This window comes from Canis lupus, chromosome 23 (genome assembly GCF_003254725.2).
Source record: "Canis lupus dingo isolate Sandy chromosome 23, ASM325472v2, whole genome shotgun sequence".
NCBI lineage: Eukaryota > Metazoa > Chordata > Mammalia > Carnivora > Canidae > Canis > Canis lupus.
The window spans coordinates 24599084-24625807 of NC_064265.1; the positions used below are offsets into that span (position 1 = coordinate 24599084).

A 26724-nucleotide genomic window follows, 5' to 3' on the forward strand; every position below is an offset into this window, starting at 1 on the left:
TAATGATAAAGGTGTCACACTAACTCTGGGTTTTAAAGAATTTCTGATGAAAACTGTGGTAGACTAGAGTTAAATTGTGTGGTATTCTTTTCTATGGTGAACAAATGTTATCTGTGAACATGTATAATGTTATGTTACATGTATATTAGATATACATTCATTCATACTTGGATGTTGGCCAAACAATTGGATTCCCCAAATCTATTGAGAATGCCCCAAGATTTGGTTTATATACTGAACTGCGGCATATGCCAGCCACGAAGATGCCTTTGCTTGCAGTACTGTAAATTCTTAGTGACGAAACCCCTTTGTGCAAAGTGAACTAAAAAGTTGTTTTTGAGAGACTTGTTACTTCTTTGGAGAGATAGGTTTAGTTTTTAATAAATATAATGTGAATCTGTGGGTTTTTTTCAGTTGTAGAAATAATAGAATGGTGAGTATTGTCCATCTTTAAAGCAATACAATTTCTAAACAGTTACAAGCTGGTCCCCATCAAAATTTTTCATAAGTATGCTGTTTGTTTCTCTCCCAAGTGTATTTATATATATAAAAAACAATACAAATGAAAATAGTCTTTACAGAATAAATAAAAATAAATGATTAAAAAATAGCCTCAAGGCTCACTAGTTCTGTTTTTAAAGTTATACTGTAGCATTATTTATCAACTTTTCCCTTCATATCAGCTGGAAATTTGCATGTATATTTATAGTCCATGTTTGTTATCTAATGAATTAAATTCCACAATAAACACTAGAGTTAAGAAAGAGGCAACTACAAAATAGGTGACTGGATATGCTCTAGCAACAGCTGTACTCTGCAGCTATATTTTAGTATTTTATTTATGATTTTATACATAATAAACATGTAATTTTAATTTGGCTTCACTATGTATTCATATTCCTTAGTCATGTATCCATCAGAAAAATACATATTGGTAGGTATGAATTCAGTGAGATCTGATTTATACATGAATTTCTAATACATTGAAAATTTCATCATTAATATAAAAATCCCTAATATAAAACCAGTAAGAATAGATGATAGGAAACAGAATATAGGACGATGTTTTATGGGAAAAGATGATATATATTATTATTAAGAGGTAAATAATCCTAATTACTATCACTACAAAGTGACTGACCAAATTAAATTGAAATCCACATGGGCTCTTTAAAACCAAAAAGTTCTATTCTTTTATTTAAAAAAATAGAATCTAAAGTCTTTATACAGAGCCAATTTATAAATTATTACATTGACTACATTTATACTGTTGCTGCACATCTGTGACTGTACTGCATGCAAGTGTTTGACACTCTTAAGTGCTGTTTAATTGGGAGGGTCTACTATTTCATGAGAATAGTTAATTTTTTATTCATTTGAAAACATCCAAAAAGAGTTTTTGGACTTGCGGTGCTCTTACTTGTATGTCTTTGTCTATGTTTCTTTCTCAGCTTTTGCTAACGGGCCATAGTATAGAATAAAATCTGAAAAGAGAACCATTTTCTTGCATCAGAGGACCATCAAATTACCTACTTTGGGTGGGATCTTGGTCTCTAATTACCAATCCATGTTAATTATCTTTGGGTCAGGTATTCATCATATGAATTAATTATCTAGCATAGACTGGACTGTGGCTGTTGGCGGGTAAGGACAAAGCAATGGAAGGTTGGCGGTGAGGAGAGGTTTGTTCAGTATGTTGTAGCTCATTGTTTTACTGCTTGGCATGATACTTTCATGATAATACATATCTGCCAATTTTAGGAATATAGGGAAGATTCTTTTCCTTTAGCTTTTTTTTTTTTTTTTTTTGCTTTTAGTTATTTTATTGGAATAAAATATACATAACATAAAATGTTCCACTTTGACAATTTTTAAGTGTACAGTTCAGTGGCATGAATTACATCCACACTGTTGTGCAGCCATCACCACAGTCTGCTTCCAAATCTTTTCCATCATCCCAAATAGAATGTACCTTAGTTTTTCTATTTAACTTCTCCTTTGCTGCAGCAAATTTCAAGCATTATAGTAGTATTTAATCATTGTCCAGGTGTGATGCAGTTGTTTCTGGTGGTGGCTTTCTTTCCTAATGGACAACCCCTGTCCCGTGCCTTTTGGCAATGGGGATGGCAGTACAATATCAGATGTTGCCTTTGGCTTATACTCCCCAAAATGATCTGGACAAAGATTCAGGTCTGTTGTAACCTCACACTGTTCCTCCCTCCAATTAAGCCAAGAAAGATTAGCAATAACATTCGCATCACTAAGAAGATTTGGTTGATATGTCTTGGCTAAAGGTTGATTGGGAACGGTTGCTGCTGTTTGACTTCACTGGAATTAAAATCCCCCGAGCTTCTCAAGAGTATAGCACAGCTGCAGGGGGCTGTGATGCCCTGTCATTGGCTCTTGGACATGGACAATGTGAATACCTCAGTTCCGCTTAAGTGCAGGACCTAGTCTGGAAATAAGTTTTCAACTGTTCAGGGGGAAACCTACTTGAGGTTGGAGTTTTCTGGGAGAAAAATTCATGCTCATCTATGTTGAAAAAAGACTTAGAGGAAACCGGGATGGTTCTGGCTCCAGCAAATAATAGACTGGTTTTAGAGTTTTACTTCCCATGTGTAATTTTGTGGTTAGTCACTTATGTCTGTGATGATAAATCATATACCTGCACAGGATTTCTGGCACCTCAGTAAATCTCAAACAAGTGCCCAAATGCTAATTTATCGTGGTTCCTCACACAACATCCCTGTTTCACCAAATCAATGACCTAATAGCTTGCTCCCATCTTTTTTGTTTGTTTGATACAAGTAACTTGCTGCACATACATTCCTTAAATTGGAGGCAAGTGCTGGTTCCTAGAACAGTCTTAAGTTTGCCACGTGACCCCAGGATTGGGTTAAAAAGTTCACTTTGAAGATGTCCCAGCAGGTATATTTGACTTCCTATCAATAAAACATTAGCTTAACCAGTCGATGCCAAACCTGGCTGTACATGGGAATCACCTTGGGGATGCCTGGCTCCCACTCTCGGCCATTCTGATTTTTTTTGCAGTGGGGTGCAGCCTAGACATCTGGATTGTTAAAGGAACTCCTCAGGTCATGTCAATGTGCAGCAAATTTGGGAAGCCACTGAGCCAACTTCTGATCCTGGCACCCGGCTTTACTTCCTAAGAGTGCAAGAATATTTCTAAGAGATTCTTATGAGCACTCTCTCATAAGAACAGTTCTTGGATTCCTTTTCCTGTGATGACCTTGTGAGAAACTCCAGGAATACAGACATAAGTATACCCTCAGAATGTGTACAGACTTGCAGTTTGGAGGGAGACAGGTAGACACAGAATGTCACACCGAAGGACAGGTAGTGTGATGGAACACCAAAGGAAGTAACTAACAGCTGGAGAAGGCTTTGGACAGAAGAGGCGCAATCAAGCTGCATATTAAAGGATATGGTAGAAGGGAGGTCCTCAGGTGAGAAGGGGGAGGGAGGGCACTCCAGAAGCAATGGGGAAAAAGTGTGGCAACTTGAAACTGTCAAGAGCTTTGGTAATAATATCAACACTGGAGGATCAACAGCAATCCTTCTTATCCCTAGTCAGTTTTGGAGGTGAGTGTAGATAGAGATATCAATTTTGATGGAATTACTACCATTGTGCCCTGTCAAGGTTATGATCCACACTGACATCTGTGGAAGGAAAGGTAGCTTTTAAAAATTTTTGCTCAAATTTTTGCTAAAAAAGATAGTATTTCTGGGTAAAAGGGCCAGATATCCTGTCAAAGTTCTAGAAGCCATCTATAATGGCTGTTCCTTTCCCTTATCCATTACTCCCCAAACTAGCTTAAGCATTGGCTTTTCTTTGCTCAGTTTTAATAATGACCCCTGTCTACTAAAGCCATATCTACAGACTACCAGTGGGATTTACATCCAACCCTAGAGTAATCAGGAAATAACTTTTGATCACTATCAGTCTGGCTATAACTGAAACCCCACTTATTAGGGGAAAAACAAAAACAAAAAGCCTTAAGCCCCATATTTAGAGTCCATTATCATTTCCCTTTTTTTTCTCCCCTGAAACATATCCAAGCCTTTTGCTGTTGTTTTCTGCAGTACACCATTGTTTGTTTGGTATCTAGAAGCCGCCCGGTTTGAGTAGGCATCTACTTTAAAGTTTCCAAAAGAGCCATTTCTAACGGCAACTATGCTTCTTTAATTCAGGATGGAAATGAGGGTGGGATATGACTCTGTGGTTTTTAGCTTCACCTATGAGCTATTTAAATGTTCATGGAAAGCAGCATTTGAGGTAAACGCGTATTATTCCAAATGTACAATAGGACCCTTTCAAATACAGACATGTCTAGAAAGTTGTCTTAAAATTGTGTGCAGCAGCACACAAGCCTCATTCCATGCAACTTTACAGATCTATTGGCTAATTCTAAAACGGAAAATGATTTCAATTTGGACATCATTAGAATGTCTGAAAGCCATTCAGCACCTCTAAGGCTCTTCTTGGCTAGGTCCTGGATTTACTTAGGTGTCTTTTATAGAAGTTCTCTGGGTAAGTGCTGTCCAATAGAACTTTCTGCAGGGGTGGAGGTCTTCTGTCATCTACTTTGTCCAATACAATGGCCATTAGCCACATGAGGCTACTGAACATATGAATCGGGACTGAGGAACTAAATTGTAAATTTTATTTCATTTCAGTGAATACAAACTTAAGTGTTACAGCCACGTTTCCCCACAGGTTACGTCCTGCTCACATCGGCAGACTCTAAAAGGAATTGTCATCGCATTTAGCGGTAGAGGCTGATTGCAGGTGACACCGTGAGCTTTTTGCCCTTGTTTATTTATTCATAATGTAAATATTGCAAGGACGGTATATGCATTCCTGGTAATATGTCAATGAGGAAGACCGTCTCTGCCCTCATAGGGCTTGCAGTCTAGGATGGGAAACATTTATTAAGCCAATAATTACTCAAATTGTTAATTGATTAAGACTGTGAGGACTGTTAACAAACGGGCAATGCAAGAGGCTCTGAGAAATGGGGCCAAACCTTCTTGTGACATTAGTCAGAGAGTTAATCAGAGTTCCATTTATTCACTAAGCAAGTAGAGCCTGAGGCACCTTCCCTTCCCCACATTCAATGCTGGACCCAGGGCTCTTAGAGTAGGGCAGCTAACATGTGCCATGCCATGAACTCCAAAGGTGTGGGGTCTGTTTGATTTTCATGTATCTGCATATACTGCAAACTTCTGAATTTGATCAAGTAGATTCTCTCCTAAATTGTGCAGTTGTGATGATGTCAGTCACAGATAAGATGTGAGAAGAAGGGTGCAAATGTTTACAGGATATTGCATTTCCTCTCCAATATATGTTTTGACAAAGTTGTTTGAGTTCCAGCCCCACTTTTTTCCTCTCTGTTCTTACAAATTTGTATTTGGTCCATTCAAGAAACGATGTGGAAATCAGTCCTGACATTCCAGACAGACAAAATGAGACACATGACAGCAAAACATATGGCTCAAATAGACATCCTTATATGGCCAACACAGACCATATTCCCAGAAATTCATATATGGAAAACACCACCTGCAGCTAACGCCAAAAAACAAAGAGTTGACATGATAAAAAGAGCAATATGCTACGTAAATTGTGCTGCTCTAAGAGTGTAGAGAGATAGCCAACTGTATTTGAATTTAAAAAGATGAAAAAACAAAACAAAACATGTCCTTAGAAAGTGCTATGGTGGTAAGCATTGCTTTGCTAACACAGTCACTGGCGGAGTTGCCATATCTTAAAAGCGTTCAAATTCTAAATGCTTTCTCTGTGTATTACAAATGTATGTGCTATTCAGAACTCTGAATGTGTTTTAATGCTTTCGGATATCTGCCTGCATATTTATCTTAATATGGTGCCATCTGAAATATGCAGTAGTCCTTTCATTATTAAGTTTTTTTTTTTTAAATCCTGTGTATCTTTTACAATGTTTTATCTTTGCTACCTTTGTGTAGCCAGTTTGAATGCCTTCTCATGTGATTGATGCACTGTTTTAACTGTACATCCACATGTTAAATAGTTCATGTATTTGACTTGCAATATTTCATGTTCCTGAGGTTTTCTATTTTGATAGCTAGATTTATAAAGTTTATTTTAACTTTTTTTTCAATACTTGCATCTTTATTGCCAAATATAAGATGCCTGAATAGAATTTATCAAAGTCTTTCCCCCCCACCATAGTAGTTTATCCTCACGTATGCGTAGGAGGGTGATATTTTTCTCATTATCTGCTTCTCTTCTTTATTTTAACCTGGATTTATATTGACCAATGCTCAGTGGTTATAACGAGTATTCTAAAGAGGGAGATAATATAGAGTAAATAAGTTCATCAATGTACTGTGCCACTTGGAGGGCATAAACCTTCGTGTGTCATCTTACTTATGTCATTTCTTATATACTTCTGAAATAAAGAATATACTTGAGGGGAAATCAGCATATATACGTGATTAATATATACGTAATTGTACTGTCTCAGTATTCTTTATAATAAAGTCATTATTAGATATCTCTATCCTCATTTATTTAATCATTTTCCAAGGCCATGTCCCATCCTTATTACAAACTTGGGTCATGTTTAAGAATTAGCTTGTAATTCCTGGATAAACGTTGCATGGATAAATTTTGTTTTGTAGTCCACTAAAATTTTTGTATTTTTTTTTTTTAATTTGCTGCTATTTGTCAATTTGCACAGCATACTAGAATGCACTGTTCCTACCGAAAACCAAGCAGGTTAGTGGGAAACATGTCAGGCATCACCAGTTTGAAGCAAATCTTAAAATATACGTCTTTGCAAACTCCTAATTTAACCTATCATTGCCATGGAGATTATTGATGATAACCGGTGATCTATGTTTTCCTTTTAAATACCAAACACCTTTCTAAAATAAGCTTGAGTACTTCCATCCACAATACCAACTAGGACACCTGTGCTACATTTTTGCCATGTTTGTATTTTTTCTTATTGATTGTGTTTCCTATACTTCAATTAAAAAAAAAAAATCCTCCTCCACATTTCCCGTTTCAGCTTTTAAAAATATGGTGTCATTTGGGCTTTTGGTAAAGATTGCCTTATATTTCCTTGTTTTTGATGTTGTGTTTTATTATCACATGTTCTTCATTTTGCTCAAGGCTTGGGTTTATATATGCCAAGATTCACGGTTGCCTTCCTCGATTTTGACTAACCTTTCCGGTTTGTGGGTGAAACTTAGGTGCCATTAGAGTGATATATTTTCATTGTGTTTCTCCTAAACTTGTTCTCCCCAGGAGGCCATTATTTCCTATACTTTATCTCCTGCTTTACCTTCTGCTTTCCTTAGATTTCTAATGTAAACAGTGTCTCTAAGAGTGTATTGGTAGCTTTAAAGAGCTTAATTTGCATATTTCCCTCTTATCTCAGTACTTGTGCTAACTTGTTGCTTTTTTTTATGTGTAACAAAATGTTTATCTGACTGATTTTTCTCTTTTCCCTACTAGTGCATTCTGAAAAGTAATTCCTACCACATTTTTGTTTTTGTTTAATGATTAACTGCCTTCAGGGTTCTAAGATGTTAGTGTTGAAACCCAAGCGATAAACGCTGCATCTCTGTTTCTAATGAGATTGTAATGTTCTTCATTTTTATAGGAACTGTATTTAATAGATTATCTAAATAAGAGGATCATAGTTCTGTGCTAATGGCCGTTCACCTAACTGGGGGCAACTTACCCTAGATGTCAGAAGCATTGTATGGTTACGACAGATGGATTCACCAACTCAAACTTTTCTTGCACCCGGTCTAAATTAATTTAGGAATGGTGGCGTCTTGTCCTTTGTGAATACCAAGTCAGATCTCTTTCAAGTGACCCAAATCTTGTTTGAATCCGCCACTATGAGCCACACGTATTTCTTCCTCCAACGTGTTCGTTCTGTGGCTCAGAAGTGAGGGAGTTTTGAACCTACCCCTGACTAGATACAGAAAGCTCTTACTCATCTTTCTTTTTTTTTTTTTTTTTTTTAACGTTGGCTCATAATAGTTTGGGATTTTACCTCCTTTGAGGATAAATATTCGCGAGAGCTCTTCGGGGCTCCCGGCCTTTACGCCTGTGCAAATGTTTGTGCACCCTCCGCGGCGCTCGGGAGAGGTCTGCCCCCCGCAGTCCCCCTCGGGCCCTTCCCCAGGGCCGCCTGCCTCCGCACCCCGAGCCGGTCACCTGCACGCCCGGGGCCCTCTCCCGCGGGGCCCGCGCGCCCTCCCCGGGGGGCCCGCCCGCGACGCTCCCACGTACTCCTTTCGGGGGCTCTCGCGCGCGTGGGTGGTTGGTTAGCGGCCCCCGCCCCCGCCCCCCGGCCGGCGCCCCCTCCTCCCCGCCCCCGCCCCCGCCCCCCGCCGGCGGCGCCCCTCCTCCCGCGCAGCTCACTCTCGCACACCTGCCCCTGCCGCCCGCGCGCCGCGCGCTCCCTCCCTCCCTCCCTCCCGCCCTCCCCTCCTCTCCCTCCCCTCCCCGCCGCGGCGGCCGCTGCCAGGGAAGCCCCCTCTCCCGTCCCCTCCCTCCCCTCCCCTCCCCTCCCCTCCCCTCCGCGCCCTCCCCGGCGCGCCTGGCGGCGGCCGGCGCTAGGCCCTCGCGCGGCGCCCTGTTATTCTGGGTATTGTGTGTAATAAATGTCGGGCCGCCTCACTCTAATCAAGCTCATTACAAATTCTTGCGCGCCCGGGGCCGGAAATCGTGCGCTTCCCCCCCCGCCCCCCACCCCTTCCCTCACTCATTCACTAGTTACTTGTCTTTCTGCTGTTTAACTCGCCGCCCCCGCCCCCTCCCCCAATCCCGGCCCTCCAGCCCGGGTTTTAATCCCCATCCCTTTTCCGCCTTCCCCTTGCACCCTGCCCCCCCACCCCCCACCCCGTCGCCTTCCTCCTCCGCTCCGCACCCCCTTCCTCCTCCTCCTCCTCCTCCTCCTCCTCCTCTCCCTCCCCCTCCGCCGCCGCCGCCGCCGCCGCCGCCACTTGCTCGCTCGCTCCCGCTCCCCGGACGCGGCGGATGAGCCGGCCCCGCTGGGGAAGGGCTCGGGGCGGCGGCGGGCGGCCGGGAGGAGGCTGCGTGCTCGGGGCTGGGGCTGCGAGCGGGGTGATTTTGTATTAAAATGAGGAGGAGGAAGAAGCGGCAGCCACAGCGGCGGCGGCGGCGGCAGCAGCAGCAGCGGCGGCGGCAGCACCAGCGGCGTGGAGGGCTGCAGCCCGGGCGGACGCGCGGAGCCGAGCAGGGCACGGCGGCGGCGGCGGCGGCGGCGGCGGCGGCCGGGATGAGTCAACTAATGATTTAATGGGGGCAGCGCCGGCCGCGCGGGGGAGAGCGAGCGAGCGAGCGAGGGAGAGCGAGCGGGAGCAGCGGCAGCGGCAGCGGCAGCGGCAGCAGCAGCCCCGTCCGGGGACTCGCGCTCACACGCACGCACACACAAACACACGCACACACCTCGCCCTGTGCCGCCCGGCCACGGCCGGCCTCGTCCCCGCCGCCGCAGCAGCCGCCCTCCGGCCCGGCCCGGGGACCGAGCCTAAGGCCGGGCGACTCCGGGCACGCTCCCCCGCCCCCTGCGCGCCCCTGCGCCCCCCTGCGCCCCCCTGCGCTCCGGGGAAACTCCTCCTCAGTTTTGCCGGGCGTCCGGGCTCTCCCCCCGAGCCCTAGTGCCATTGTGGTGCTCGTTGTTTACCCCGGACTGGCTGAGTGAGAGCTCGGCGACTTTTTGGGGGGAGGGGGCGGGGAGTCGGTCGCTGCGGAGGCGGCCGGTGGAGGCGGCCGGGGGTGCCTCCGGATTCCCTCCCCCGCCCTCCGCCCCCCTCCCCTCCGCGCCCCTCCCCTCCCCTCCCCTCCCCTCCCCGCCCGCCACCCCTCGCGCTCTCCCCCCTACTCACTCGGCTCCCCGGGCGCTCGCAGCCCCGCGTCCATGGGCAGGGAGAGGGTCCTCGGGGCTGCTACCAGCGAGGGCCGAACCAAAAGTGGCATCTCAGTGCCTTCCCGGGGCTCTAGCCGCGACCCTCTGCCCCCCACCCCCGCTGCCCCTCGGTAGATGCCCTCGTGGCGGGGCGCGAGGCTGGGGGAAGAAAGTTTAAGGTTTGTTAATCATTAGTCGCAATTGTTGGGGCGGGGGTGGGGGCGATCGGCAGGGAGGCGAGGTGGCCTTCCCCCCTCCGCGTTCTCCGGGGTTATTGGAGAATAATATCGCAAGTGACAGCCAGAAGTAGACTTTCTGTCCTCACACCGAAGAACCCGAGCGAGCGGGAGGGAGGGAGGGAGGGAGGGAAGCGAGGGCACCTTTTTTTTTTTTTTTTTTTTCTCCCCCTTTCTGGGAGACCTGGTCCGCAGTGATTTTTTTTCCCCTCTTTTTAAGAGAATCCTCAGTCACCACCTCGCCTCCCCAGCACCACCACAGTGTACAGCTCATAACGGGTTTTGCTTTGTTTTTACGATTTTCCCCCCCCAACGAATCACTTGTCAGATCAATTTTATCTTCTCCCTCCTCCCTACTTCCCACTCTCCCCTCCTCCCCCATCGAAAACCCCGTTCTCTGAGGTTAGACGTTTTACAAACCATATATGTTGTTTTTCGAATTGTGATTTTTTTTTTTTTAAACCCCCTCTCCCATGGCTACTCTTCTAGACGTTTATTTCTGCCCTTCCCCCGCTTAGGGGGGCGGGGGTAGGGGAAGAGAAAAATAATACAATTTCAGGGGAAGTCGCCTTCAGGTCTGCTGCTTTTTTTTTTTTTTTTTTTTTAAATTAAAAAAAAAAAAAGGACGTAGAAAACATCAGTCTTGAACTTCTCTTCAAGAACCCGGGCTGCAAAGGAAATCTCCTTTGTTTTTGTTATTTATATGCTGTCAAGTTTTGAAGTGGTGAGTTTCAGGTCGGTTTTGCTAATTTCACTCAGTAAAACTGCAGTGTTTCTGTTTCTAGATAGTACTTTGCTTCTTTGTCTCTTTAAAAGGTCACAGTGAAAGCTTGGCCTGGATCGTGCCGGCCATATGGAATGGATAAGGGCACAATCTCTTAAAATGTGATTATGGGGTTCTTTGGGGGCGAGTGAGGCGATTCAGCCAGGAACTCGTTGAAAAAGATCCCACATTGCAAAAAAAATAGGTTGTTGAAACTGGAATTTCGTGTTTTTCCTTTTCTTTTTGGAGGAAATAATAGCTGCGTCTGAGTTCACTGTTTTATTCAGTAATTATCATATATAGACATGGTTTATGGACAGGGAAATGGGATTTTGAGAAAGTAGCCTGCATTCTGTATGCCAACCAGACGTTACACTAAAAGGCGTTTTAAAATGTGTAACTCAAAAGAAACTCTTCAGCTTGGCATCTGTTGAGACTGTAGTTAGTTTCCATGCTGTCAGTCCAGCAGGCCCCGTGGAGGCTGCTCTTTGCAATACCAAACTGAGGTTTGGTGAACTTTAGCCTTGGGCATAGAGTTTAAATGAGTAAATTGGGTGTTTTATGTGCATGTAATTTTGCTTTATAATGTAAAGCTTTTTACAAGATGACTGAGTGTTTAATAGACTCTTCTAGGTGGGTATTGGAAGGATAATTTTGCATGACCTATATGATGTTTTGATTGTCAATACATTAACTAAATTATAATCTATCACTTTCATTTGCTGTACAGCTTATAATGCTGTTAAGCCTCATGACTACTTAATATGTTTTGTAGCATTAACTTTGATGCTGTTGTCTACTCCACCGCCACCCCCCCCCCCCCCCCGCTCTTTTTTTCTCAAATTGCCCCACGGGTTAAGTATTTTCTTTTCAAATCATATGTTTTAAAATTCATCTTCTGCTCTAGGGTAAGGCAACCAATTTCAGAAAAAGCAGCTCCGTATTTTAATCCACACGAAACATTATAAACAGTGTTTTGAATAAGTTAATAATCATCACTCTCTAATTTTGACTTTAGACTATAGTTTAATATAATGGAAAAGAGTAATCTTGATAAAAAGTGGTTAAAAGAGGAACATTTATTGTTAATGAACCTCATAACCAAAAACAGATGGGACCTCGATCAACGGTAAACCTTTAGTTCTCAGCGTGCCACCCTAGAGTACAAGGATAAATAGCCATTATTTCTCAAACTTTATAGTTCTTCGATTGGCATTCTTAAGGTTGCTTTTAAGCCTACAGATTACCATTGCTTCCCCCCCACCCCCTTCACTTCTTTGCTTGATTATAATGGGCAAAGTAATCTATGGTTAAACAGGGGAAAAAAATGCTTACAGAAAGGCCATGCTAATGCAAACTGACTTTCAACAAACAGATCTCAATAGCTTCTTTGGTATAATATATATATATATATATATATATATATATATATATTTTAAAGTACAAGATATGTTGAATTACCAGAGAGCGGGATATTGGGGAGCTCCATAAAGTACCATGAAAAGTTTAGAAAATAATTCTACCGAACCTGCTCTTACCAGTTGCAGTTAAAACTGCATGTTAGAAGTGACTTTGATATTGTACTAATTGCTTTATTATAAATATTAAAATTGATGTCCAATGTATAACTGAAAACAATTATCTTTTATATTTTTTCTGAAGTCAGTTAAGATGTTGACTTCATTGGGTACCAAGATTATTTTTAAATGTTAGTTATTGTGTTTTACCAAAATCATCAAGATTTTTTTAAAAAGTGAGTTTGGCACTTCAATCTAATATGTATATCACAAAGTATTTTCAAGTTTTTTGCTATTTAAATTGTTAACAGTATTCTGTTACTAAGGGACACCTAAATATCAATGCTAAAACACATAGGTTGGAATGCTTCAGCATCTGGGATATTAGAAGAAATCCTACATTTCTTTCCATTTTCTTAAGGGTTATGTGATCCAATCACATGTTTGAGCCAGGACTTGATTAGATCTTTAACAGGTCATGTAATTCTTGAAACTTAAACAGTAGAAAACTTTTTCTGTGAATTAACCTGTAAAGCCAATGAGGTGTTTAAAAAGCAGTTACTTGCTATCTTCTTTTGAGGTAGTGTGTGTATATGTATATATATACACACACACACACACACATATATTTTCCTCATCAGAATTAAACTATATGTAAAAATGTAAACATGCACTTCAGATTTAATTAATATTTTGGACTATGATAATCTTCCCATTCTTGATTAAAGGGTACTATTGTGTTCTGTAATGAGTTTCTAATTTTTAAAAATTGGGACTACATAAATACGTTGTTTTCTTTTTAGCTACACTTGTGGTAATTCTTGTTCTAAAAGTAAGCCCATTTCTCCCAACTTAGTTTTGTTGGCAGGTGACGGATCACCTTTTTATTCTAATGTGCGTGGCTATAGTTTCCACAAATTATTCTGTTAACTTGAATGGAAATGTAATACTGTTGTCTAAAAACATAGTAATATCTGCATTATATGATTTATCTAGTTAAGCAGTTTTACAAGTATGTTATATTTGTGGAGAGAAATAGCTACAGATAAAATATTTGCTCGGTATATCATATATTACATAAGGGGGAAAGAGAGAGAGAGAGAGATCCCCCACCCAATTATAACATGTCTTCTTTTTAAATTCTGGCAGGTGATCTTTAGAGGGTAACTGAGTATGGATCATTTGAACGAGGCACCTCAGGGGAAAGAACATTCAGACATGTCTAACAATGTGAGCGATCCGAAGGGTCCACCAGCCAAGATTGCCCGCCTGGAGCAGAACGGGAGCCCACTAGGAAGAGGAAGGCTTGGGAGCACAGGTGCAAAAATGCAGGGAGTGCCTTTAAAACACTCGGGCCATCTGATGAAAACCAACCTTAGGAAAGGTAAATACCTTCGAGCCAGATCCTGGAAAGCTGCAAGCCCTTGTGTCTACTCAAGGCCACTTTGTGTGGGGGGTGGAGAGCAGAACATGTCTTTGTATATTCTTTTCCTTGATTCCCTTTCTGATGTGAAATTAGTTCCATTCCACGCTGCAGTGTCAGTCATGCTTAGAAAGTGTAGGCTCTGGGCATGAGTGGAGCACCTTACCCTACTATATAGACTGGAGTCATTGGGTGTTTGGATGATAAGGACTGAGTGAAATATAATGGCTTTCATTACACAAGGCTTCCATTGATAAGGTGTTACTGTGGTAGAGGATACGTAGGTGGCTGTTGCTTAAACTAACCCCGATTAAGAATAAGACACTTAGATTGTTTGAGGACTGCCTTAGCTTTTTTCAGAGGATTATTAGTTGTAAGTCATTTTCAGAGATAACGGGAATCTTATGTGATACGATGTTGAAATTTTGCGATGTCCTATTTTATGGTTTGTTTTCTTAAGAGCAAATTTATTATTTAGTAGTGAAAAACCTGATGATTCTAGTTTATGGTTTTTGCTACAGTTGAGTATTTTTGATAAAGGAAGGGCAAACTCAGGCAAGTTTATAAAGGGAAGATGTGTAACCGTGTGACTCTACCAATTTTATATAAAATTGATGAAGTTTAACAACTTTGTGTTCAGCACTGCTATTTATGTAGATCAGTGCCTATACTGGGTATAACGTGTGTGTCTCATAATAGTCTTTATTTTGTCTCTGAATAACTGTGTTTAGGATTCAGATTTTCCTTACATTTGCTAAGCGAAGGATAAAAATGCCATCTTTTAGCAACCAAGAATATTAAGTAGATAAAGTTAGAAGGCAGAGGAATTTCATTGTGTTTGATGCATAACATTTATCATACAATCATTTATTTTTTTCTTGGTTTGGCGAAAACAAAGAATATATTGATCCTGAAATGAACAGACACAGCAGTCCGTATTGTTAGATCTTTATCTATTAAAAATGGAAAAACAGCACTTCAGCAAATTCTTTGGCCTCTACTCATGATTACCCTATTTATTGATTGTTTGCCAAGAATGTATGCATCTTAAGAAAGCCAGGGTAAGAGCATTAAAAATATAATTTATTACGGCTTTTCAAACTGAGTGCATTAATATTGTACTGTGAAGCACTGGGGCTCTATAAAAAAGACTTTCTGACGCCTGCAAACATATAAGTTCCATAAATTCCTAAATAGGAGATTTCAGCTGTCTCTGGTATTATGTGATATTTGCACAGCAAACTTTAATGCCAGGACAGTTTTAGACAAGGATTCTACAGACTTCACTGCTCCTTATGGCAGACGTGCTGTTTACACAGGCTCATAAACCTTCAGCAAAAGCTTCTAAGACTGCCTCCAGGTTTAAATCATGTGGTATTTTTAGCATTCAGCAGTGACCAGTGCACTCCCCTTTTAATGCTGGAAGGTTATGAAGTTGCTGTAGTTGGAAGTCTTGCCAAACACTAGCACAAATAATCAGACAGTTCAGAGAAGGCTCCTGTTCAGCATTACTCACAGTATCAGGAAGACAAGGGTGACAAGTTTGCTAGAAGGTTTAGCAGCTAGATTTTTAATTAAATGATTCTATTGTCACTTTATCAGTAGCCACCTTAATTATCTATAGGGTATCTCTAAATAAAAGTCCAAAGTAAATCCAGTATGTTTCAACAGTTTGTAAAGCCTATAGCTAATTTTCATATGTCTAGGGAGCATATAGTAGAACACGTCTGTATCATTCTGTAAGAGGAAAAATCAATGCGTATGTTTTTGTTGTACTAACCCAACTCTTTGAAGCCATCAGAACAGGGGGAGGAGAAACCAAAGTACAGTAATTTCACTTCCTGCTCAAAAATTTTTTTAAACATTGCTTTCATAGTGACTTATTTTAAAATTTAGTTTAATTGTAGAAGGTTCTCAGCTTGCTTCAAACAACAAAATTACTAAAGCTTTTTGGTGGTGGTGTTTTTTTTTTCTTTTATTTTTCATGTACATAGTTTCTGTTTGACAGGTGCTAGATAAAAATTGTGGCTGAGATGAGAAAGCACTACTTAAGAAAAAGAGGTTGGGTGTTTTGTTTATTTGTTTAGGAAATTATGCCAAAGTACCTTCAAGCCAAGGAAGAAATCACCAGTTCGCATGTTGCTATTTTTGCTGTGGTCTTCCCAAGTCTTCTTCTGATCCCTGACAGGTTCTCTCTCTGGTATAAAACAGATGAATGAATGACAAGAATATTGGCAAGCTCTGCGGCTTGTTTTTCATGCCTAGCCTGTTGGGTACCTTCGAATGAGTTTGTGAGCTTTTCTAAGTAAACCTAAAGGGGTTTATTTGTCAGAGCTAGAATCTCTAGTGAACAGTTCACTAAGGCTTTGGTGAAGATGCACATGTAAAAATATGTAGCTGTTTAACTGCCGGCTTTTGTTCAGCATAAACAAGAAAATAGAGCCTTTTTAAAGGGCATCACTGGTGTCAGTAGGAAATCCTGATTTTTAGCTCTGGTTGGTGTGCATTAGAAATCTCCAGAAGTTGGTAGGATTCTGTGAGTCCAGAGGGCAGAGCCTTATAGAGGCATTAATGTTATAGGACTAATTGGGGATCCTGGGTGCCCTGTTAAAGTAACCCTTGTCATCATTTATGCTAAAGATGATACCCTCCTGGCAGTTTGCCACAGTACAGTTCAGATGCATCTGCTTTTAACCCTTTTCCGTATATCACTGGAAGTCTGACAGTGCGCTGCATAAACACCTTGAGTACTACAGCATTCCGTGATTTCAGTTTCTAGAAGCCTCTTTTCTAACGGTGGTGTGGCCTGTGCTTATTAATCATCTGGCTACTGAGTTGTTACATTGGATTAAAGTAAATAAAGAAAGAACACATCAAATCTGTGTAGATCCCTTTATCCTAATATGTCATTACGAAGCCACTTTCCTTTTCTCTTTCTCTCATAACACATAACAAAGATTGTTCATTTTAAAGACCTGTGGTTACTGGGATGTCTTTTTAGTCAGGTAGATTAAATAAGTAGCTGTAAAAATAAATCTTATTTGTTTACATTATGCACATATTGAAATCATATTTTGAACATCAGTTTGGTTAAGTTTTGTGTTTCTTTTATGCAACTGTTTAGTAAAGATCTAATAAAAGGAAGAAAATGCTAAAAATGTTATAGTCAAAGATAATTTGGACACAAACGGGAAAAGTTTAATATTAACAAAAAGCACGTAGGAAGCATGAAGGTGGGTTCTTCTGAAGACGCCTATAGTGAGTTCTGTTTGCACCCTGTATACCACTCACAGCAGATCAGATAAGACACTTCTCTCTCGTCAGCATTATTATTTGATCAAAAAGGTAATTCTGCATTAATTGATTTTGGAAAATGCACTGTTAATATTAAAGCAGAGCCCAAGTTATCTTGGGACCAAATTCACATCCTATTTCAATATTTCTCTTACAACTTTAAAAAATAAAAGAATGTATATGTTTGTGTGTGCGTGCTTGTATCCCTGTGCCCTGTCTGCCTTGGAAACACAGTCTCCCCTTCTCTCACTGTTGGGAAGATTTATTTTCATGGTTTAGATTTTCCTCCCCCCAGATTGTATTTCTGAAGATTGTTGGTTTGCGTTTCTTTTTCTCTGTCTCTTTGATAGGAACCATGCTACCAGTTTTCTGCGTGGTGGAACATTATGAAAACGCCATTGAATATGATTGCAAGGAGGAGCATGCGGAATTTGTGTTGGTGAGAAAGGATATGCTTTTCAACCAGCTGATAGAAATGGCATTACTGTCTCTGGGTTATTCACATAGCTCTGCTGCCCAGGCCAAAGGTAAATAATGCATACGTGGGGTTGGAAAAATTGCTTGGCATCCTTTGTTTACTCTGCAGAGAAAGCACTGAATATTTTTATTCAAAGAACTGTAGCCTGTGTGTTACATTGGTTCCTTATAGACTGTGGGTTTAAAAAATTGGCTTAATTCAGTTTGGTTTAGTTAACACACATTTTGCTCGTGTGGAATGTCGAGGTAGATTTTTTTTTTAAATTACTTCAGCTGAATCATTAGTATGCTTATTGACCTTAATAATCTGCTCCACTGAGGACCCACAAGGAAGTGAGGAGCGTATTTGAGCAGATGGACTGTTGAGAGTCAATTTGCATTTATGACTGAATATCTAGTTCTGTTTCTTTTATTCTGTTTCTGATGGTTTTATGGGCTGTAAAGTATTTTTCAATGCTGATTCCCATTGCAATAGAGAATCTTATCTAAATCGTAAAGCCATTTAGAACTGGTTCAGCTATGTCTTATTAGAACTTCCTGTAAGTTAGGAAAATGTGGCCTATGCATAGGTTTTATTGATGGGGTTTTATTTCCAAAATAATAAACAACCCTACAGTCATTTACATAATTTCACAATTTGGAAAGCTAAGCTGTGAATATTTTCATTGACCTGCCTTTTAGAGGGAAGGGAATCATTCAAACAGAAATAACAATATTGCTTGTGGTGGGGGCAATGAAAAACAACAACGACGACGACAACAACAACCTTCTACTAGAAATATTATCTGAAAGGTAAAATATTTAGTGACATATTCTCTTTATCTGCAATAGGCCTAATCCAGGTTGGAAAGTGGAATCCAGTTCCACTGTCTTATGTGACAGATGCCCCTGATGCTACGGTAGCAGATATGCTTCAAGACGTGTATCATGTGGTCACATTGAAAATTCAGTTACACAGGTGAGTCAGGACAGCAGTTCTAAGGCAAAAGGTTCTATGTGCCTGATCTCTTGAAATAAAGCATCTCTGGTCAACCTTTGATTTTTATTTACTCTGTGTTTCAGAAGGGTTAATCAAAATTGATTTTATTACTTTACCCCTTCTGCTTTATTTTCCTAACTTCAATGTATATTTAAAAGCAGCTTTCCCACCTACCCCCCCCCCCCCCCCCGAATTTGTAGGTTTTGTGCAGGATATCAAAAGACAAGACTTTTTATATTTAGTCAATTAAATGATGCATTACAAGAAGGCATTTTACATAAAGTTTACTTAAGAGAAAAATATTTTTGCATATCATGAACAGTGCCATCTGTGTACATTTTGTGAAAGAATGCCTTATTCACTATTACCGCGATCTTATTTATTTATATATATATATATTTACCATTTTAATTCGTATGAACAGAGTCATGAAAAGAAAACGGTTAATACGTTAATGCTTTTCACGATGGCTCATGAGAAAGCAGTACACCTTAAATTGTCTTCCCAAGCGCATCAGAGCAGGAAGGTAGAAGTAACATGAAAAAATAGCCACCACAGGCAGCTGATGTATAATTCATGCATCGATACAGCAGATGTGTTGTATAAAGTAATTAACTAATCGGAACAATCAGGAGACCGAGAGCAATCTCCAGATGCATCTGTTTGATGCGCAAAATGAAATCTGTCTGTCTTAAAGGAATGTTCTGCAGCGGGATGCAATCTTGTAATAATCCCCTTTCTAATCTATGTCTCAAATAGTTGCCCCAAACTAGAAGACTTGCCTCCCGAACAATGGTCGCACACCACAGTAAGGAATGCTCTGAAGGACTTACTGAAAGATATGAATCAGAGTTCGTTGGCCAAGGAGTGCCCCCTTTCACAGGTACTTAGCATAGCATGTAATAAATAATAAGCCATCGTGGGGAGCCTTGATTTGAGGTTTGATGGGGCCCCATAGTCTAAAGCAACTGGTATCTGAAGCAGGACTGTCAAAATTGCAAAGTGACTTGACCACTGGTGACTTTAAACAGGATGCTTGATTTATTCTGAACAGAGCCTTTACACTTTTTCTCCCTTGGGGAAAAGAATGAAGGAAAAGCAGCTCAGCAGAAGAGTGTGCTAGCTTGTTTTTAGATTCCTTTTCTGAGTGCTCTGAGCATGGAAGCTACATTCTCCTGAGTATCCTTACTTAAGAAAGAGTAAAGGTGGTATAACTTCCAAGAACCTTTGGTGAGGGGGAATGGCAGTGTAAGTATTAATGTAAAACTTTACCATGCTACCTAAATAAAAGTACGGTTTGGGGATATTTTGTTCATTACAAAAAGGGGGAGAAAAAGAGTATTTAGTATAAACAATTATAAAAATAAGAAGTTTCTTCCCTGTAACCAGAGGTTGAGTAGTTCTTTACTGGGATTTTGTCACCAGTTTTGTGGTATTGGTTTACCTTTTTTGTTTTTTTGTTTTTTTGGTTTTTTTTTGGTGGAATCTTTTCCTTTCCTCTGAGATTCCTGTCGTATCATCAGAGATCTTGAAATGAGACAAATATTTATTATTATCGTATTTGATATTTTACAATGAATTTTGGTGAAGCGTAACTAAAACTCTAGGTAGAGACTGCCCTGTTTCTAAATTTAAAACCAAACATCATTTTTGATAATGCTCAGCTGATTTCACATAAAAAAGGATGCTGTGAACCTGCTCTTAATGGGCTGCTTGTGTAGTCACTACGTAATTGTGTTAGAATGCCATCCCTCAGTGTCAAACCCAATGTGAGGTCATCCCATGATACAGTATAATTCAAGTATGATCTAACTAGATTTTTACCCCATTTTGAAGTTCTTCTTTTTTTAAGTTCAAAACGTAATTCTGAATGTTACTCTGTCAGTCACTTGAGCGTAAACCATATGATTCTGCTATAAACATTTCTGCAGTTGAGATATTCTCAGAATGTATTTCTAGTGTGATGCTCGTGAGGGTACTGGTACCTTTAGTAGGGAGCTTGTGGGCTTTTGTGCTACTGTTTTATGGAAACTCCATACATCTCAGGTTACAGTCCCTCAGCTTTACTTTGATATTTGTTGTAGGAATAGAGCAAATGAATTAAGTTTATAGTTAATTATGGCTTTCTGTATTCTTTTAAGATTAACTGTAGCCATAGAAAAAATATTTTCTATATTGCAAGTATCAGTTTCTTAGAATGCAGGGCAAACTCTTTTTGTTATTTTAGCTTATTTCCTTCTATCTTCCTTCTCTCACCCTTGGAGTAGAGAGGATGTGAATTTATAACCATCGAATAAAAGTAATTTAAATTAATTAAACACAGTTAAATCAATAGGATGATATAATGAAGCAGGTGACTCTTACATCTGGGACTTTGGGTTTTGCAGACAACTCCAGATAATATGTCACTTTGTTACTAGCGTTTGAAAATTTGAAATGTCCTAGAAATAAACTTTTTTTTTAACTCCGAGTTAAAATATGCATAAACACCTCGTACAGGAATGCCATGTATCTACACGGTGCTAAATGTCCCATTGATATTGGAAGTAAATTCAGGCAAAGATTTAAGGCATTTTACTGTGAGCTGGAGAAGATGATGCTAGTTTGAGTATTTGCTGATAGAAGCAGTGAGAATTAATTGTTAAATGACCTCAACATTCAGCCAGTAAACTCTACCTCACTATAGCTTATAAATATAATTGTGAGTTTACTTAATGTTATCATGGGAAATGAATTGAATACAGACAATTATAACATTAAACAGAATGACAAAATGAAATTCGGGGCTTGGTTTTAGAGTCCTACATTGGTGAGTTTCTATAGAGAGTCCTTTGGAGGAACGTGCATCTGTGTGTTAGCTGGAGATCTTGCCGTAATCATTGAGTGGCGAAACTAGGCTATAACTTCAACATCAGTTGTAATTACAGTTGTCCTTCTTTAAAAATATCTTTTAAAAAAAATGGGTAGTTTACCAGCGGCAACAAATATTTGAAATTAATTTAATGTTTAATATTATGAAAAAATACAACCTCTTCCTTTAAATGAGTGAGTTATTTTATACTCCACTGTGTCATCTTTTATTTCTTTCTCTAGAATGAGTCCATGAATCTTGATACTCCATTCAGAATGTTTTAATAATGAACTATTTTCCATTTGCTTCTTTATTTTCTTTTCTGTCATAAGTTATTAGTTAAAGAAGAGAAATCCAGGCTCTGTAAGGCCTAATCCCAAAATATATGCGAAGCTTGGCAGAACTACTCTTTCTTTCCCCTGTGGTTGAGAGATAGTGATGAAGATGGCTTTGTGAAAAGGCCTAGCAAAAAAATATTGCCTCAGTCTTATACAAAATGGAACCAGCATCAAGAAATGCTAAGTGTTAACCCCTATTTACCCCTCTATGGGATTTTGATTTATTTACTTGAGAAAATTGAGCATACAATCTAGCATACACATTTTGCTGTACTTTAAAAATTATGTTTAATATGATAAAATACCTCAGTAGCAAGTGTAGCTGTAGGATCCCTCATGGTTTGGCTGAGCAGAAAGTCCACCCTACAGACCCTTTACAGAGGTAGAGGCTAGGAGGGAATACCAGTGAGAATCCAGCAGGAATTCACCTGGGGTATCTGACAAGCTCTGCCTTAGTGCTCTTTGGAGGATTGCCCCACACTTGCTAGGCAGATGTCTTTGGAATCTTAGAACTAGGTGTTATCCTACCCAGATTCCTCCTTGGACAAATGAAGGAGCCAGTGGCCCTAGAGTTTGTCAAACTGCTGGTTAGTGACTGACCCAAAAGTCCTTTCCGAATGATAAATTTTAGAGTGTGTTAATTTTAAAACGAATGGCTTATGTTGTCTTGCCGTAATGTCTGATAATATTTGCAAGGTTTTCTCCAGATGAGAAACTCTTCTTATAAGAGTGCATGTGGTTTGATTTATAACTATGCCTTTATTTGTTACTGCTTTGCTAAATCATGAATCTGCCCAAATAGATTGACATCCATCTATTAAGTTTTTGTACCACGTGTTTATTTTTGTAAAAACCTGTCAAGACACAAACACTTAGCTCCTTATGGATCTGAAGTTGGTCACTTTGTTACTCTCCCTTTTTTCAGTGGATGTGGTTGGATAAGGTGGGCGTTGTATTTTGAACTGCAAGTAAGGAGGAGAGAATAAATCAGGCTTGGGGACAAGAAAGCCTGTGGTCATGAGAACATTGAGAGTATGGATTCAGGAGGTAAAAGGGTAGTTAAATAAACATTTTGATTTATAATAAGGCATTTCATTTTCATTTTAGTTTTCCCTGAAGTTTTAGAAATTTAACTTAAGAACTGGATAAATATATATACACTCAGTATAAGGATAGATTCATTTTGTTAAAACTACCATAAGTAAAAGGTCAGTTATTACTTCTTTCAGCCTAATATGTTTCTTCTAAAAATGTTCAGGTCATATATTCCTGAGAAATTTTAATCTGATATGTACATTTTTCCCCACCCCTTCTCTATCATACAGGCGCACGTGCACACACTCACACGCTCACGCATCATAACTCTCACATTATTAAGGCAGTGGGTCACTTTCTACTTCTATTTAAGCTCTAAGCTCAAGTCCTACATGAAGTGAGTGGGGATTGTCATTTTTATTTTCAAGTGGCAAAATATACATAAGATATATTTAGGTTTGAACGTTCCATTTAGAAGTCATATTGAGTAGCATCGTTTTTCCTTTTCCTTGACAGCATCTAAGGATCTAATATATGTCAGATTTTTTTATTAGGTATTGGCAAAATAGGTAAACCATCCTGCCCGCCCTCCTGATGCTTACCATTTAATAATACTGATTATATGAAACTTGACAGTCATTGCCATAAACATTAAATGAACCTCTGTGGTCAGTTGATTTCCAGTCTATGTGATGCATACCATCAGAGCAACAGTTTAAAAATTCCCTATCAGGGGGATCCCTGGGTGGCTCAGCAATTTAATGCCTGCCTTCGGCCCAGGGTGTGATCCTGGAGTCCCAGGTTTGAGTCCCACATCAGGCTCCCGGCATGGAGCCTGCTTCTCCCCCTGTCTATCTCTGACTCTCTGTCTCTATGTCTCTCATGAATAAATAAGTAAAATCTTTAAAAAAAAATTCCCTATCAGTTATGCTATGTGTATTTTAAACTGCACTTTGCATTATTGTTTTATAATTTTTAGACTAAAATGACATTTCTGAAAAATTTTAAATAAACATTAGTAATCACTTGTCTTAAGAATATCTGACATCAATATTCATATTTTGTACTTCATGTGAGAGTCTAACCCTATGAAATTTATTCACATATTCACATACTTATTCAAAAATATGTATTGACAGTCTGCTGTGTGACGGGCATCCTATTTCTTATGTAGTAATAAGAATGATATGCTTTCATATTTGAAATAGTAATAATTTTTATTTACTTTGATGTATCATGAGCAAGTCTGTCACCCTAAGCAGTATATAGTTTGTATCCCATTCTCAGTTGAGGAAATCTGAGACATAGAGTGTTTAAATGAGTACTAATAGTCACACATCTGGTAAAGCAGAGGGATGAGAATTCATACCCAGAGCCTGTGAACTTAATCCAGTATCCTCCTTGGTCACATATAGATGGGCTTTTTTTTTTTTTTTTTAAGGCTTTCTCAAATTAATTTGATGTATTTTATAAAATACTTCCATCTCCCTGAAATATTGGTAACTACTTAAGTTTTCCAATTGTGTTTATTCTCACTGCTGAAATTTTTCTTTAGCATATGAGATTTGATTCTTTTGTTTGTACACTGACTTGTGTTATTAAAAGTATAGTTGTTTCTTGCCCCTAGTTTAGAAGTGAGAGGGTAGTTCAGACCACAGGGACTGACTTCTGGGATAACTTGGTATTTGAGAGGTTCCAGAAAGTTTGAGTTTAGCAGTTCTATGGCAGTTCCTTTCTTGCCCATCCTGATACATCCTTCTGGATCAGTAAGTATAACTAAGCTACTAGCCTTTTGATTTGAGTCTCAGGGCAGTGTTAGGCATTTACATTGGAAACATTGGGCAGTTGAATTTTTTGAATCTATTTGCAAGTAGGGACTTTAGTCAGCCACTGACCTGATATGATGGATGAGGATGTAACTGGCCAGCTCCATTTAAAAATAGAGCATTTCCTGTTTGAGATGTGCTTGTAGGATTTTGTACTTGCCCCTTCCTGATGTAATCCATAAATCTTGTTAAATATGTATCCTTTTTTTAAATTACAAAACTTTTCCCAACCCTTACCCTACTGACCATAAAGGAATCCGAGGTTATGAACATCTGCTTTGCCAGGCACTGATGTTCTTGATACTGATTGGATTTTATTACCATTTTCAGCAATTGTATTCATAGTGAGATCCATAAAGGAAATGGTAAACCAGTCTTATTATATGGTTAGTGTGAATTGCTGATAATTGTTTCTGTCTTCTTTTTTGAACCAGTTAATTCTCTGTCATATTAGTTATCTGCTTTGTGTTAATACTAATATATATAGAATCTACAATAGAAGAATAAAAATGTTCTCCAAATTTTGCAAGTTTTCCTTTTTGAATCTCATATATCAGGCTCGTTTTTAGCTGATTTAGATATATAAGGATTTTACTGTTAGCTTGAAGTTCGCTCTCTGTAACCTTTCAGATATATTAATCAAAAAAGCCAAACTTAATAAAGCATCTAACTTAAAATGGATTGATCTCAAATATTTTATAGCTACTATCTTTTCACAATAGTAAAACATAAAAGAGTTTAAGCCATGCCAATTTAGAGAGTGCTTAACAATGTGTAAGTACTCCATTTTCACTTAATAGATTTTTACCTGTGCTTTGTTTTAGATCTGAACAGGTTTCCTTTGACCTCAAAATCACTAATGCAAGGAAAATTACCATATCATGAGAGCATTTCCCCTATTTTTTTCCGACTTGCAGAATAATAAATACTGCCAAGGTTTAGAAGTAGACAAGGCCTGGAGAAAGCCTACCAAATGCTATTTTCTAATTGTTTTTTTAAAAAGTTAACCAAATCATGCTAATCAATCTGATTTTCTTGCTAAAATAGAGCTAGTTTTAGAGTGCTTTTTGAGTGTCTTTTTTGCACAATTACTACTTAAATTTCTAGTTGGGCTCTATCTGGATTTGCTTTTTAAACCTGCTTTATTTCATGTCAGATTTGGCCAAACACATTCGTAAACAAATAAACAAAAGACCTTAAATTCATAATAATCAAAACAAACAGATACACGCACCCATTTTTTTTTTTCCTGTTTCATTGGAAACTGCTTGATCATAACGTGCTCCGAGTATAAAAAACATAAGAGAGCCTTTAACATAACAGGAGAGAGCCTCAGCCCGGCTCTGCAGCTCATTGCCAATTGAAGTAAGGAACGCTCTGGCTGTTGGGACTTTTAAATCTAGACTTAAAAGTTATTTGTTCTGTTTAGCATTTTTAAAATGATTCTATTAGGAATTGTATGTGCTTCAGTTTTAATTTTAACTCATAATGATTGTAAAGCACCCTGGGATGCTTGCATGAAGGGCGCTTCAGAAATGTAAGATTGTATTGTGTTCTAATATGCAGTATTATTATGGGGTGCTCGAGTTTCATCGTGGACAATTCATAAGGTTGCAGAATTCCTCATTGTAGAGAAGGTAGCTGACTTCCTTCAATAGTTTTTTTTTTTTTCTTTCATTTTTACACTAAAACTTTATCCTTTTTAGCCATCATCTTTTTCTTTCTTCTTGAAAAATATTATCTTTTATTGCAATATTTTCCCATAAAAATGCTAACCTAATTTAGTTTACTCAAAGGGATTAAAGATGCAAACCAGATGATAGATTGAAAGTGAAGAAAAGATTAACACTTTGTTAGCACTATTTGAGATCTCATTCTTAGCCAAATGAGAAAGAAGAGAGAGGACTTCGTCATTGGGTACCACTGATTCTCCTAGGTTTGTTCTTTCTATTGTCAATCCAGTATTTGTTCCCAGGCAGTTAAAAACTGTGGAGCTACCTGAAACAAGTATTAACTTGATGAGCCGTCA

General features: G+C 39.4%; 2 protein-coding genes across 11 annotated transcripts in view; one reads left to right on the forward strand and one right to left on the reverse strand.

Annotated features, from left to right (window-relative positions):
• The window catches only part of LOC112660950 (uncharacterized), a 53509-nt gene extending 43434 nt beyond the window's left edge, over positions 1-10075 (reverse strand). Inside the window, exon 1 of one of the 3 annotated variants that reach the window (XM_049099638.1) lies at positions 9937-10075. The gene's annotated coding sequence lies outside the window, so the exon portion shown is untranslated. The remainder of the gene's footprint in view (positions 1-9936) is intronic. The other 2 variants (XM_049099639.1, XM_049099635.1) reach the window with 2 other exon arrangements.
• SATB1 (SATB homeobox 1) overlaps positions 1-26724 on the forward strand; it is a 101187-nt gene that overhangs the window by 10406 nt on the left and 64057 nt on the right. For 3 of the 8 annotated variants that reach the window (XM_035705137.2, XM_035705139.2, XM_035705138.2), the window contains exons 2-5: positions 13622-13856; positions 17540-17716; positions 18498-18624; positions 19405-19528. In XM_035705137.2, the coding sequence (XP_035561030.1) occupies positions 13646-13856; positions 17540-17716; positions 18498-18624; positions 19405-19528 (639 nt within the window). In that variant the 5' untranslated portion in view covers positions 13622-13645. Of the gene's footprint in view, positions 1-9964; positions 10136-10294; positions 10928-13621; positions 13857-17539; positions 17717-18497; positions 18625-19404; positions 19529-26724 lie in introns of those variants that run through there. The other 5 variants (XM_035705142.2, XM_025448717.3, XM_049099630.1 and 2 more) reach the window with 4 other exon arrangements.